The sequence below is a fragment of the Grammomys surdaster genome, unplaced genomic scaffold, assembly GCF_004785775.1.
Source record: "Grammomys surdaster isolate TR1022 unplaced genomic scaffold, NIH_TR_1.0 125357, whole genome shotgun sequence".
In the NCBI taxonomy this organism is placed as follows: Eukaryota; Metazoa; Chordata; class Mammalia; order Rodentia; family Muridae; genus Grammomys; species Grammomys surdaster.
The window spans coordinates 611,494-627,025 of record NW_021620229.1 but is presented as its reverse complement, the minus strand read 5'-3'; the positions used below and the strand labels follow the sequence as shown (position 1 = coordinate 627,025).

At 41.1% G+C, this 15,532-nt stretch overlaps 1 protein-coding gene across 1 annotated transcript in view; it reads left to right on the top strand.

Annotated features, from left to right (window-relative positions):
- Nucleotides 1-15,532, top strand: part of Atp8a2 (ATPase phospholipid transporting 8A2) — a 429,785-nt gene that overhangs the window by 47,678 nt on the left and 366,575 nt on the right. The window contains exons 8-14 of the mRNA XM_028785873.1: nt 1,556-1,683; nt 3,146-3,257; nt 8,793-8,958; nt 9,825-9,952; nt 10,690-10,767; nt 14,238-14,326; nt 14,609-14,653. Of these exons, the coding sequence (XP_028641706.1) occupies nt 1,556-1,683; nt 3,146-3,257; nt 8,793-8,958; nt 9,825-9,952; nt 10,690-10,767; nt 14,238-14,326; nt 14,609-14,653 (746 nt within the window). The remainder of the gene's footprint in view (nt 1-1,555; nt 1,684-3,145; nt 3,258-8,792; nt 8,959-9,824; nt 9,953-10,689; nt 10,768-14,237; nt 14,327-14,608; nt 14,654-15,532) is intronic.

The window sequence follows — 15,532 nt, the reverse complement described above, 5'->3', positions numbered from 1 at the left end:
GATTATCTGTTAAAGTCCAGTGGAATGTACAGAAGATTGTGCCCCCAGTTTCGAGGGAAACCTGTTGAGGCCTGGGAACTTAGGAAAGTGAGTTTCCTCAGCCCCCAGTGTGTCATATCTTCCTCAGCGCTGCCCTCAGCACTCAGGACAAGAGCGTCCTCACCAGACTGAGCTGGGGAACTGGAAAAGAGCAGCTACCTGGGGTAGGAAGATCCAGGTGCCTCAGCTTGCATCTCCAGCTAGAGCTGCTGTTCTCACAGGGGAGAGTCAAGCATTAGATACACTGTTTCCTTGCCTTGAATGCTTCCTACCACTATTCCTATGAGCTGCCTGGGGTGACCTATGAAATGTTTCACTGCCATCTTGACCCCCAAATCCCTATAAACTGCAAAGTAAGAAGTTCAAATATTTGGGTTCATTTTAAGAACACATAGGAAAGTGCCCAGGCCATAGGGAGCTGCATATCTGGAAAGCTACAAAGTCTCTGAAAGATGTTTAAAGAAACAGTGTGTGACATTCCGGTGTCGCAGTGGTGAGGTCCGTAGGTGTGCCCAGGCCAGAGAGAGGCCTCTGTGACAGAAGGAGTCTGAATTTCTGCTGCCCATGCTGAAAACTGCAGAGTCACGCTGAACGGAAGTTTCGATATGGAGTACAGTCATTGGACATCTTCTGATGGGCCACCATATTTACAGCACTCTTGGTTGAGTTAACCCTGCCTGGGCTGTTCTGCCATGCCAGGCTAATCTCCACGGAAAATGAACCATTGTTCTGAAGCCAGAAGAGGGAGCTGCACAGAGAAAAACAGACATCCTAGGAGAAACTGATAAAGCAAAGCCTGAAGGAGTCGGCAGAGGGGAGAAGCCATGATCAAAGATAGTGCATGAAAATTTTTTTTCATGCTTTAAAAAGAAAAAAAAACTCCTCTGGCACAGGAATAAACTCAGCACAAAAGAAATACAAATAAAAAAAAACACCCCTATTATCACCACACAGTGTATTATAATATAAAGAATAGTTTTTCATGAATAAAAATACTAGGAATTTGACCCTCCTGGAGTTTTTTGCTTCATAAAACTTAGTTTAATAATAATTCAGTCCATGTATCTTTATTTTTTCCTATAGGCATTTGCTCTAAATTTTTTTTTTCTGTTTGAAGAAGCATTGATGAAGTTTGTCAAACTATTTTGTTACGAAATATTCAGAATAAAGTGTTAAAAGTTGTAAGTGTAATGAGGGGGTATACTGCAGAATATTAAAGAGCCGTTTCTTCTGACTTTCTGATGTGTTATAGGACAGCAGTAGTGTTGCTTTCTGTCAGTGCCTTGACTGTTACTTAACTAAGGCTGGTTCCCTCACAGGTGGGAGCTCTCTCTTCTGCACCATTGAAACCATTTGACATCTGTGTGTCAAACCGTGCACAGTCTTGAGGGGCTATGTGACTTATCAGATGATCGCATGGCAGATGGCTCATTATGTCCCTATGATTGACAGAATGCTGTGCAGTCTCTGGATGGCAGTATGTGATTTTCTCTATTGGCTCATCATTCCATTTCAGGGCTTGAGTCACACAGCCGACATGCAGACGAGGGACGTGCTCATGAAGCTGTCGGGAAGGATAGAGTGTGAAGGGCCCAACCGCCACCTCTACGACTTCACTGGCACCCTGCACTTGGATGGGAAGAGGTTTCACAGCTCCTTTTCTTAATTATTTCTCACCCCTCCCCCCATGCCAAGAACCCCCGGAGCTTTGGAAAATCCTAGCTTTACAGTGTTTGAAAATAGTGTGTCTTCTTTTGTTTAGATCAGCTCTGAGAGACTGAAACACCACTTAAATTCATTTAAAACTTCCCTCACATTGAAGGAAAGAAGAGATATTTTTGAAAAGAAACGAGTCATAGACCTCATATGGGGTTCATAGAAAGTACCTTATTCTTTCTTGCTTGTGACTTGATAGGCTAATACGTGGTTGAGGTTGCATTAGACGGTGCAGGAAAGCAGCAGGGAGGTATTTGATGCTATTCAGCTCACTGCACATGGGAAACAGATGTGTAGTTTCTAGTTAGCTTTCTTCTAAAGAGCATGCTTTTGTTTTGTTGTTGCTGCTGTTGTTTTCGTTTGTTTTTGCAGTGCTGCATAACTGGTAGATCCGCACTTCACCAGCAAGCCTCACTACAGCTCTGCTTGTTAGGAAGTTGAATGAGATGGGGGCTGTGACTATTACACAGTCAGTGAAATGTCTATTATGCAAGCAGGAAGATTAGTTTGGACTATTGGTCCCCACATAAAAGCAATCCCAACCCAGCACTGGAGAAGCTCAGATTGACAGATCCCCGAAGTCCATTGGCTAGCCAGCTAAATCAGTGAGAGGCAGAGACTCTGTTTTGAATGTAAGATGGAAAGATATATGATGTTGACCTCTGGCTTTCACATGCATGTACACACATGAGCACAGATCTCTCTCTCTCTCTCTCTCTCTCTCTCTCTCTCTCTCTCTCTCTCACACACACACACACACACACACACACACACACACACACACAGAATGTGACTTACTGTCTGAGAGTATCTTTTGTTGTGATATTGACCTGTAATCCACCTGATGATAATCTGTGGTCCACTGTTTGGGTTCTAACCCCTGACTGAAAAGTCCCTTGACTGGGGGCAGGGGCCACCGAATGTTAGGACTCAACAGATGTTCAATGTGATAACCAACCGTGCAAGTGTGCAGCCACCCAGCGTGCTTCCCCTCTGGAGACGGTCCCTCAGATGCTCATTTAATCACTATGCCATTTGATATGAGTTTATTGCTGTTTTTTTTTCATTTCATAGTCTATAAAGTAAATTTGTTTTTAGAAATGAATAAGCTTCTGGATTTTCAGCATTTCCTTTCTCAGTGTTGAGTTGCACAGCAGGATTATGAGACATAATCCTCTCTGACATTTTATGGGAAAAAAAACTCCATCCTATTCTATAACAAAGAATGGAAAAGACAGGTGTTTAGGTAGGGAAGATAGGTAGATTAAGCAAAGAATAAATTAGCAATTTGACTGGCGGGAACATTTGGTGTGTTGTAGGCTTATGTAAAGGAAAATGTATGCTTATTTGACAGATTATCCAGAAATACAAATGTTTTTCTTATTTTTAGCTCCGTTGCCCTTGGGCCTGACCAGATCTTACTGAGAGGCACACAGCTGAGGAACACACAGTGGGTCTTCGGTGTTGTTGTGTATACTGGACATGACACCAAACTCATGCAGGTAAAATGTTTCTCTGGAAAGCTGTGCCAACTCTAGCCTCTTTATTGTTTGTTTCTCCATTTCTCTGTTTTCCTCAAGGGTGGAAAATACAGATAATCCTTATGTGATTCCTTCTGGACCCTGCCAGCATGTGGCCACAGTCTCTCTGAATATAATTGACCTTTATTGTCTAGGTTCAAGAGGGGCAGCTGGCTCTAACTTTTGTCTTCTGGATGTAAGGAGGACTTAGTTATCCTTTAAATTTTTTCCCTATTTGTCCTCTGAATCACACTAATTAGGATTTTATAGTAAACTCTAATTATATGAATTCTGGGTCATTTAAAAGCAAGGGACTTCGAACTAATGTTTAGTCTTCATATATCAAAGAAACAGTACTAATTTAAAATAATTTTTCTCTTTTTTACTGTTAATACTTTTTCTTAAATTTTTGTGTATAGACTTACAGTCCATATTTATATAAGTGAAATTTATTTGGCCAAATGTCTTTTGAGCTTTTACACAAATCAGTGTCTCTCTGTGTCATTTCTTGCATTCTTCTGATATCTTTTGGCATTTGTTGTGTGATACTATTCCTGGGGAGACATGAACAAACCTGTATTCTTCTTGGACAGGGAAACAATGACAAACCAGAGTACAGATACTACCAAAGTCCAGCTTGATGAATCAGTGATTTTATTGGAATCACCTATAGGAATATGGGGGAGGGGTTGCTTAGAAGAGCAGAAATGACTTATAGACAGCTCCATCACCAAAGCCCAGCCAGCATGGGTGATGCCTCATAAAATCTGGAAATCTGGAGCACATAGCCTGCCCGCAACTTGGCAGGTCAGAGAATGTTCTTTCCAGGCAGCTTTGTTGGCATTTGCCTCTGCTAGGGCTCTGCTTCTTCCAGGAAGCTCAGCTGGTCTGAGCCTCTTCTAAGCAGCCCAATGGCTCGAAATACCTTTCAGCAGTCCTTACTGTTTATAGATTCTTGGGAAGGGAAAAACCTAGTGAATCTGATCAGTTTCAGGGACTTTGTATAGCCATTGGGTTGTTTATTTTCCAAGTTCAAGGAGCTGGTCTGTAGTATAGAATACTTTACCTTCTCTTAGGTGGAAAAACCCTTGTGTCTTAATAAGCTTCATTTTAAAATGAAATGCTTTATATCAGAGGAAATTAGTATATAACAGTGTTGTATTTTGTTACTTATACCTATTAAAGAGAGTTGTGGCTTCTGCCATTTTGTGTAACTCCCAAAGCCACACTTGAATTATGTTTTGGTTGAAAAATGTCTGAGTCTTATGCTAAGCCATCTGAGAACATTCGCAGCACAAAGGCTAAATCTTTACCCTTGGGAGCCAGGTAGGTAAAGTAGTAATATGGAAAATATAAAAGTAGGGATGTACTTATGTAAATGATGCTGTTCGAAAGTGCTGCAGATGCATATGCAAGATTTTCCAATCCCAGGCTTAGAGTGCTGGTTAATGCAATGAAGACATGGAAGGAATCTTGATTAGAAGGCTGTGAGACTTCCTGGAACCAAAGATTTATCCTCCAAGTTGTTGGGTGACAGGTAACTCTGAGTATGCAGTAGTCACCTCCAAGTTTCTCATGTTGAGGGCTTATAGATTAGAAGACCCAGGGCTGGTCCATGGCAGTGGGAGCTCAAGGTCCAACAGTGCCCGGTCCCTTGGTGCTGAGTGGAAAGAGACTCAGTAATTCAGATAGATGAAGGGTGGTATTGTAAAGGTAGACTAAAAATGGGGCGGGACCAGAGAATTCCATGAGCTAATTTCTCAAGTCTTTGGTGTTGGTGAGGTTGGAAGAGGTGACCTGTTGAAGGAAGAGAAGACGATAAATGTTCAACTGGCATCGACTTGGAGGAACAATGGCTTAAGTATTATGAGGTCTTACCCGTATATCTGGGAGAGCTACCTCCAAATGCCAATGGATGTGAAGCATCCTGTTTTGGGAGAGGGGTCTGATTTGGGGTGTCACATGTTGTCACCTAGAATAAGAAAAGTGGTAGGAGAAGAGATTCAGAAGCATGGGGGAAGACACAGCATTTTGGGGATGACAAGGGAGGCCTCTAGGCCCAGAAGAATATTCATAGAAAGTGTGTGTTGGAGGGGCACTTGATAGCAAGTAGAAAAATGCTCTACCACCGCCATGGCAGCTCTTGAGTGAATGAAAATTGTTCTGCATCTGAAGGAAAATTGTTCCACATGTCTGAGATGTGTCTGATACACTTTTCTTCTCCATCCTCTGCCATTCACAAGATTGGAACTGTTACAGTTCATTGTTTCTGAGCAGTCTGCTTACAAAGAGCATCTTGACAGATAGTTTCATGCTCCGACACCTCTTAAGCAGCCTTGAATGTTTGCAGCACGTTATCAGTAACCACAGCAGACCCTTGGAGTTGTGCTCACCAGAGCTTCTGTGTTTTTACAATGAAGTGGTAAAGAGTCCATGGGTAGGAAGCTCAGATTTGGGTAGAGTCCCAAGGCTAGTTTTTCAGATTAGGCTTATTAAAAACTCATGCTGTCTCCTTGTAACCTGGGTGATTTTTCAGGGTATAGTGTTGTTCTTCTAGATCACATATTACTATAACAGCTTCAGAGCTCAGGCCAAGCATAATTTGTACCAGAGCATCCCCATTATGTCTTCAATGGACAAGGAGCGCTCATGCCATTTGCATCCTTTGAGGGTGAGGGGCATTTTTTTTTCTGCTCTCTGTGTGACAAACCTTGGCAAGACTTACTGCTGTTGACAGACTGAGAGTGATGGAAAACCCCGGAAACATCTGTGCTAGTCTCCCAGTGCCTTTAGGGCTGAAACAACATGAACAATGAAATTTCAAAAGGAATATAAAATAACATCCACAGCTGGAAGCCATTCTATTCATGAACTAACATTGTGTTTACACTTGCGTAGTTGACAGTGGAGTGTGAGCTGGATAGCTTTAGGGTGCCTGAGCTCCCATTGTGTACCTTACACCTGTCAGAGTTCCCTCAGCTCATGCTTAGTGCAGCTACACACAGCACCCACTCAAATCATTTCTGTTGGTTGACTTAATGGCAAAGAGACAATCAATAATTATAAGAAATATTGGCTATAACAAAGCATACATTGTTTTTTGACTCACATATATGTATTCATTTATTCTTTGGCATGAGGAAGGTGTTTCTATTATTTAAAATATTTATTTTTTATTTAATGTGTATAGGTGTTTTGCATATATGAATTTCCGTGCACCATGTGTGTATGGTGCCTGCAGAGGCCAGAAGACAGAAGAAAGGTATCAGATCCCCTGTAACTGGAGTGACTACATATGGTTGTGAGCAGTTACATGGGTGCTGGGAATTGAACCTAGGTCTTCTACAAGAACAGCCAGTGCTTGTAACCATTGAGCCATCTCTCTAGCCCTGGTACAGCTATTTTAAAGACAGAAGAACTAAATCAAATCAACCTCAGCTTGGCTTATTCTGACTATCATTCTGATTGATGTCAGCTTTCTCAAGAGGAATAAGATATATACAACTCAGGTCAGATTCCAACATTTGCAATATCTGACAGTGTGACCCATTTTTCTTGTAGTCCCAGACATTAAAGTAATAGTTTCCTTTAAGAATTTTATAAAAGAACTCATTGTTTTAGTAGTCATTGAGCATTAAGAACTCATTGTTATATGTGGCCATGTTTGGAAATGAAGTGAGTATTCTGAGCTTGGCTTTCCATGCTGGACTCGTGTTAAAACCTAGAGTTTTAGGTTGTCTCCTTGTGTTGGATGGAAAGTCTGTTTTCTTAACACTAGTGACTGGCTGAATTTCAACCACTTCAGCTTACCGACAGGATCACAGAAATGACAGCTTTTGCCATTTTCTTCCTTCCTGCAAATTTAATGACTTTTAATTAAATACAGAATTTAAAGGATTTGAATAATCAGTCTTGAAACAGAATGGCTCCTGGAACTCAGTTTGAGGCCAGATGTGGGTATACTGTCCCTGCAGCCTTCCTGTGGTGTGTGACTGATTATAAGATAGTCTTTGCTAATAAATTTCCATCTTGACTCTGGAAGACTTTTCTTCAAAGTCCATATAAAACAATTTACTGAACTAACAACAGAGCATAAAAAAAAGGGAACATACCCAGAAGAGAGCCTAAAGTTTCCAAGCATAGCTGTCCCCCAACTTCCCCATCCCCAGTGAAATCCACAGTGGTCACAGTAGACAGAATCTCTGGGTCTGCAATGGAATTTGGAAAGACATGGGTGATGCTGTGCAGTAGACTGAGCTTATCTAAGGAAGTTCAGGCTAGTTACCTCCATGAAGTTCTTCTTGAAGCCCATCATTGGCCTATCATAGTCATTTTTTGGAAATTTCTTTTATAAAATTGATTTGGGTATATCATTATCTTGTTGATCCCACATGATTGCCTTTTCCACTGCTGAGAGGATGTAGTCTCACATCTTCCATGTGAAATGCAGTGAGCCTCAAGTGCTGCTTTCCTGAACATCTTAGTATACCCAAGTCCCAACATAGGCCTCAGCTCCAACTGAGTTGTTTTTTACCAGGCATCAGACTTTATTCTCTTTCTGCTCTCTTGGCTACCTTCTTCACACAACTCAACTCAAGGTCCTTCTGCTGTAAAGGTCCTTCCTGCAGCTCTTCAAGTGAACTTTTGTTCATTTGCTTTGATGTCTATCTACCCATATTCTCTCTTACTTTATTGATATATCTATATTTGTGTCTATTTTTTATTCCTTCCTACTGTAAGGAACATGTACACTTTAACTATCTCTCTGATACTTACAACAGAGCTAAATCATTGATTTGAGGTTCTCCTTAGATTTTTATGGTGAAGAATTAGCTGTGTGTTGGTTGCTTTTAGACCAGACTTACATTATCTAGAGTCCACTGTGCCTGTGAAAGTTGCCAATGTTATGCTAAGGTGTAAAGGAAAGTACCGAATAGATCATGCAGAGTTGGGGTATTGTCTTAGTCAATGATCCAATGATCTAATTCTGTAGTGATATGATCAAGACAACTATTTCAAGAGAAAGCATTTAATTGGGAGTTTGCTTACAGTGTCTGAGGTTTAGTTCATTATCGTCATGTAGGGGTATATGGTGCCATACAGGTAGATGCTGGAGCAGTAGCTGAGATCAATAGGCAGAGAGAAGGGGAGAGACTCTGGGCTTGACATGAGCTTTTGAAACCCTAAATTATACCAGCAATGACATACTTCCTTCAACAAGGCCACACCTCTTAATCCTTCTAATCCTTTCAAATGGTACCATTCCCTGGTGACTACACATTCAAATATACAAGCCATTCTTATTGAAACCACCTCAGGTAAGTTCTTTAAACTGGAGAATTTCTTTTACAAACTAGTCTGTTTACTCAACAGTATGGTGCACTTTTTAATTTTGCCATTTATTTGGAAGAGAAATAGTCTTTTTCATCATTGAATGTGGTTGTTTTATTCCGTTTCTCCTTACCCATTCTCTAGCCTGTTTCGTGGTGGTTACTGACTTTCAATACTGGTTTACAGAATTCAACAAAAGCACCTCTCAAAAGGTCAAACGTTGAGAAGGTAACCAATGTGCAGATCCTGGTGCTGTTTGGCATCCTGCTGGTCATGGCGCTGGTGAGCTCGGTGGGTGCCCTGTTCTGGAATGGGTCCCATGGAGGAAAGAGTTGGTACATCAAGAAGATGGGTGAGTCCTGGGGTGACTGCTGCTCACTATTGTGGGTCAAATCTCTTAGAAAGTCCTACCATGCGGGGCTGGGAGTGGTAGTCATGCCCTCTCTCCCTCTGTTCCCTATAGCCACAATACCTATGCCAGGCCTTCTTGGAGAGAAAGCAGATTAGGACTCACATGATGAAGTGAAGATGGGTATATCTGGGGACTGTTTTATGCCCAAATAATTGCTTCTCAGTCATTTTAAAAGACACGTTCTTATGGTTGCTCTAGGGATGACAACATGAGAACCCTTCTGTGTTACTAACTTCACAAACCTCAGACCAGCACACCTTCATGCTCTCTCCCGCTAGGCTATTATTGTCATATATACACTGCATGTTTGTATTATTAACCTAACAATACAGCATTATAATTAGTGCGTTGTATAATCTCAGATCTTTTAAAGAGCTAAAAGAAAAGAAAAAAAATACTTGTGAGCTTGTTTCTGTTAACCTACTAATCCACCATTTCTGCTTGCCTTCTCTGGAGCCTCCCTTCTTGGTTCCCACGGTGGTGCCTGGCTACCTCTGTAATAACCACAAGCCCCTTTGAGGCCAATGAGGGCGCTCCCCTCCCAGGAGAGCTCTATTTCTGATCCCTCTTCTCTCTCCTCCCCCAACCTCTAAAGAGAAGTCAGCACAATGTACATGGATGGAAATAGTCTTTGGCGTTTGAATGGGCTCAATAACTTAGTCTCCAGAGAAGCACATAATGAAGGCTCTCATTGTGAGCATCTTTTAGTGAAAAAAACCCAAAATAACAAAATGGGAAGAAACTCAATGCAGACTTTCACTAAAGCTGTATGGATATCTTGTTTTTTTTTTTTTTTTTTTCTGTAGACACAAACTCAGATAATTTTGGCTACAACTTGCTGACGTTTATCATCTTGTACAACAATCTGATTCCTATCAGCCTGCTGGTGACACTTGAGGTCGTGAAATACACGCAAGCCCTCTTCATAAACTGGGTGAGTTTCAAAGCAGAGTGTGAAACATGAGCTACTGGAGGACGGCCAGCCACCACCCTCTTGTACGCTCCATGAGCCTTTGTCATCCCATCGAGTCCCAGAAAAGAAATCATAAAGGCTGTTAGCTGTTAGGACATGGGATTGAGCCAGCTACACTGATGATTAGGATAACCGCAGGGGTGGGGAGGTGGGGAGGAGGCTCAGGGGGTGCTTGCCATCTGGCCACCATGCCTGTGCTCCCAAAATCTCATTGATGCTAAGGAAAAGGTCTCTCATGTGCTCACCAGACTGTCCATTCTGCACCGATTTCATCATGACAGTCACCTTGGATAGATTGTAGGTGCTGAGGTGAACTCTTCAAGGGATTGCCATGGCTATTAAGCACTGGGCCTTACTCTCTCTCTCTCTTTCTCTCTCTCTCTTTCTTTCATTTTTCCAGACCAGGCACTTTCATGTGTGTTTTATGTTGGTTTTCACAATAAGCGTTCGAACAAGGCACTGACCCAGCTCACAGGACATGAGATGAACCCAGCCCTAAATACCATGGGTCACACTGTGTCATAGGGATTGTCTGTCCTCATGCAGCTCCAGTTTTACCCAAGTTACAAGTTAGGATTTAAATGAAAATGGAAGGATTTTAAGATGCTCAGGTCTGTGTCAATCTTAATGAGATATTAGAATTACATGTTGTCTAAAGGCTCCTTCCCTTCTCTCCTTCCCCCCATTTTCCCTTTCAGGACATGGATATGTATTATATTGAAAATGACACCCCTGCCATGGCCAGGACATCAAACCTCAATGAAGAGCTTGGGCAGGTGAGAGCCTGTCTGGGGAGTTTGAGGGCAGTGCAGTGAGCAGGAAGCAAGTGTTAGCAGAGGAGACCTGGGGGAATTTTGCAGGAATAGTTATCCATGACTGTGGCTAGGACATCTGGTTTGCAATGCGGCTATAAATGCTATTGCCACTTGGCTTTAGAGACACAAGTATATCATTCTGCCCAGAACATATCCGGATAAAAAATGTGCAGAACATTGTACAAAAATACAATGTTATTTTGGATCTTTTTCAATGTGTTTGTCAGGACAGATGACAAGAAAAACAGGGTAAGACACTGACTGTTGGGCTGCTCCACAAATCATGGGGGTTGTTTGAAGGACGGGCATCCCTGACATAGTCCAGGGAGTCATGACTTTTGTGTCTCACATTGACTTTTACTTGCTCATCATGCCTTTCTTGTTTCATTATGCCTGCCTCTTCCATTGAACCACTGCAAGGCATAGCCTTTATTGAAAACATAAAATGTATTCATAACCTAAAGTAATTAAAGAGTATGATTTTATTTTATACATCTAAAACCTCCAACAATCAAATTTACTCTCAACCTAAAGTAATTAAAGACTGATTTTATTTTATGTATCTTTAACTTCACAACAATCTAAGTGGGAGATGATGTGCCACATCTTCATTTTATAGATTTTTTTAAAAATGATTAGATCACCTCAGGAAAGCTTGCTAAGTGACAAGTGGAAGACTGTTGGTTGCCTGTCTAAGTCTGGCCCTGCAATACCTTCCACATGGCCTTCTGGGAAGATGTAAGCCTGACCTCTAATTCATCCGAGGGCCAGGAATAAGGTCGATACCCTCTTCCTCTTCTCTCCCCTTAAGGACAGAGTCAGTCCTGAAGTGGTGTTAGAGCTTTGGGAGTTATTGCTAGAAAGTTGAAGCTCAGATTTGTCAGTCAAATTTTGTAATAAAATAGAGTTCTGGAGCCACATTTTCAGGTGATTGTGTTTCCTTGATATTTTCTAAATCTAGTTAGAGCTAAGAATAAATTTTTCTAATTTTTAAATAGAAAATGTTGAACCCAAAAGAGTACTCAGTTTTATTTGGCACAGTGAGGTGGATTATCATTTAAAGAGAATAGCCTGGCACAGAGCACACATCTTCCTAAGTGAGGCCCATGTCCCTGTCCTCCCCTGTCCTCCCGACTTCAGGGACAGAACCCAGTGCCACCTGTCTATCATCTATCAGTGTGTGTGTGTGTGTGTGCACGAATGCCTGCATGCATGCGTCTATCTATCATCTATCTCTGTGTGTGTATGCAAGAGTCTCTGTCTGTCTGTCTGTCTGTCTGTCTTTTATCTACCTGCATTCATTCTTTCTACAATGGCATTGTCATTGGTTAAATTCTACCCCTATTATATCAGGTGGTATTTGCCTCTTTGAATCCTTCCCAATGTTTCCAGGCAACATGAACGCCTGTCCGCTCTATTTTCTTAAGCATTCTTTCCAAACACACACACACACACACACAGTGCAATGACAATGTGGTTAGTCATATGTCTGTGTCCTTCTGGATATGTTTGAGTCCATCTGGAGCAGGCTTGAGCCCTGTGTAGTTAGCCAACTGCAGGTCAACAGTGTGATTGTTCCTCCAGTGGTTGTATCTGTACCAAATATACACAGAAGACTCTTGTGACACCTTCCCTAGCTATTGTCTTAGGTGTTACATACCACCTAAGATTATGTGAAACACTGAGGAGGTTGTGTGTAGGTTTTGTGCAAACACTACACCACTTTATATAGAGGACCTGAGCATGAGAATTTTGGTATTCACAGGGGTTCTCAGAACTGCCAGCTGTAGATATTTAGGGACAACTCTGCATGTGGCCTTCAGTTACCTTTGTCAGTTTACAGGGCTAAATATATAACTGTCCTCAGATGCCATTGAACTGAGCCAGTGAGGTGGAAGGACTGAAGGTGTTCAAGACAGTGCCCAGGATGAAATCCCCTGTCCTAACTGGGCGTGGGGAGGTTTTCTGAAGGAGGAGAAGTTAAAATTTAAGAGGGAGAGGGATTGCAAATTTGACAATTCTTTACAAGATTTCCTTTTTTACTATGTTGATAATCTTTTAATTCTTTTTTAATAAAAGACAAAATGAACTAATTCTGCTGTGTTTTTTATGTCTCTAGATTTACTCTGTATGAAACAAAATTTGTTATTAATTGAAAGCAACAAAACCAGTTATTCCATTAATCAATATGAGTAATATGCATACATGTTTTGAAATAGGTACACATTGTAGAGATATGTAATTATTATTTTATTTTAAATAAATTTCCATGTAGACAAGTTGCCTGTCCCCATTTGATCATCATGTAATCTTTAAAACACTTATTTGAATTAAAATGTAATCATAGCACTTCTCCCTTTTCCTTTTCTTCCTTGAATTCCTCCCATCTCCCATCTTTCAGCTTCTCCAATGACCTCAAATCATTGGCTCCCTTTTCTTTAATTATTGTTATGCATAATTCTATAAATGCATAAACATGTAAGTACAATTTACTGAGTCATTTGGTGTTGCTGTGTGTTTATGATCAGGGTGACCACTTGGTGTTCTATCGACAACTAATTAGGCTCATCCATGGGGAAAACTAGTTTTTTCTCACAAGGTGTGCTAGCTAGTTTTAAAACATGTACCAGGCCAACCAAGACTACACAGTGACACTGGCTAAAAAAACGCCAGGAGATAACGTTGGTCTTGTGGTAGTAGGTTCTCTTCTGAGATCTGTGAGCTCAGTAGCTCCAGGTGTGGATAGGTTTCTAGTACTAGGAATGATTACTATGCTATTGAATGGGCCTCAAGTTCAACTAAACAGTCGCTGGGTACTGCTAACTTTGAGTGTCACTCTGTGTCTTCAGGGATGTCTTCCCATGCTGGCTGTTTTTATTCTAGTCAGAGGATGGACTCTTAAAAGAACTGCATCTTCTGTAAGAACATGGGAGAACGAAATTTATCACTGAAATGTTGAATAATATGTGGTGATGCTGACAGATGGTGGCCAGAGGGATTACAGAAGCTTCTTTTATTCTTTATTACCCAACTGTAGAATTAGTAACAAAAAGTTTTGTAAATATCTATGAATTAAAGTACATCATTTATGATTGATTTGTTTACTTTTATAGACTCATTTAAATTTCAGGAAGGTTTCCAGATAAACAGACAATTTCAAGTCTTGATCCTTGCATCTTGTCCCATTCGTTTTTAAAAATTACTTTATTTCATGTGTATGGGTGATTTGATTGTACATATGTCTGTGTACCACATAATAATCCAGAAGAGGGCCCTAAGTTCCTGAAACTGGAGTTACAGACAGTTGTCACCCTTCTTGTGGTTGCTGGGAACTGAACTAGTTCTCTAGAAGAACAGCCAGTGCTCTTACTACTGAGCCATCTCTTCAGCCCTCTATTACTCTCTCTGCATTTTATTCATTCTTTGTGTAGGTAAAATACCTGTTTTCTGACAAGACTGGAACTCTTACATGCAATATCATGAACTTTAAGAAGTGTAGCATTGCTGGCGTGACCTATGGGTGAGTATGTTTGCCACCTTTGGAGACCCCATTCCTAGTCTTCCAACAAAGCACAGTTGTTATTTTGTTGTTTTGAGGGATTTGGGTGTGTGGTTGTTATTAAATATGTTTTAAAAAATTAGTGGGTTTCCTAGTAAATCTTTAAACAGCTAAAATATGACTTGTCTCTTCAACTTTACTGAGAGGTCCCAGGGCACCTGTGAATTTGCACACATATTCTAAGAATTGCCCATTCCCTGTGTTTGGATTCATCTCCTGACCACTCAGTTTTTTTCCTGCCAGCCACTTCCCGGAACTAGCCAGAGAGCAGTCCTCAGATGACTTCTGGTAAGTAGAGTCTAGTATGTCTTGCAACATTAGTGGGGACGCATCAGGATAGTCTTTTAAGTCTAAAGATAAATTGTGAATATGTTAGTCTGAAAAAGAGCCAGGATAAGGTTTAAATTCAGATGTGGTTTAAATCCACACCACAGAGCTTTTAGCACTAACAGCCTTTGTCCAGCCCTTCACATTTACACCCACCTGCAACTTCTTTTACTTATTTTTTTAATCCCTGTATTTCAAAATAATATTTTTTACACTATTTTAAAACTATAGACAGTGTAGGGCTTTGTACATCTGGGGAAGATTCGGCTCCCTCTGCTCTGGTGTAGCCAGCCCACTACCCCGAGGCCATCTTCCCAGTCCTTTGGAAATGTTTATTACTTTCTGTATTTCTTTAGCAGATGAACTTTTAACCATGACCCTGGGGTAGGCTGTTTTTCTTCATTATGTTGGGTGGCTAATTTACTTTTTATTGGGATACTACTGTCTTATAACTTTCTCATATTGATATTTGGTGAACATCCTTGTATATTTCTGTGATAACTGTCTTCCCTGCCATCCTCTGTCCCGTCCAGTTAGGGCGGATAGTTGGTCTTTGAGTTGATCCTCTGGTTTCATCATCTCGCTCATCCCTTTTCCATGCATTTTCCTGCATTTTTAACCTTTCTTCCTCCTTAATACTTTTTATGCATGCTCACTTCTATTTCTCCGGAGCACACTCGTGTTCTTGTTCTTCTCCGCCAAGTTCCTCTGCTCTGTCTCCTGTGCCCAAAGCCTTATAGATTTTCATTAAAAACTTGGTGAGCGGGAGCAGACACAGAGTCGGTCTGCTCCCGTCCTGTTGAGAAACTGAATCCTGAGTCATCCAGGAGCCACTGCACT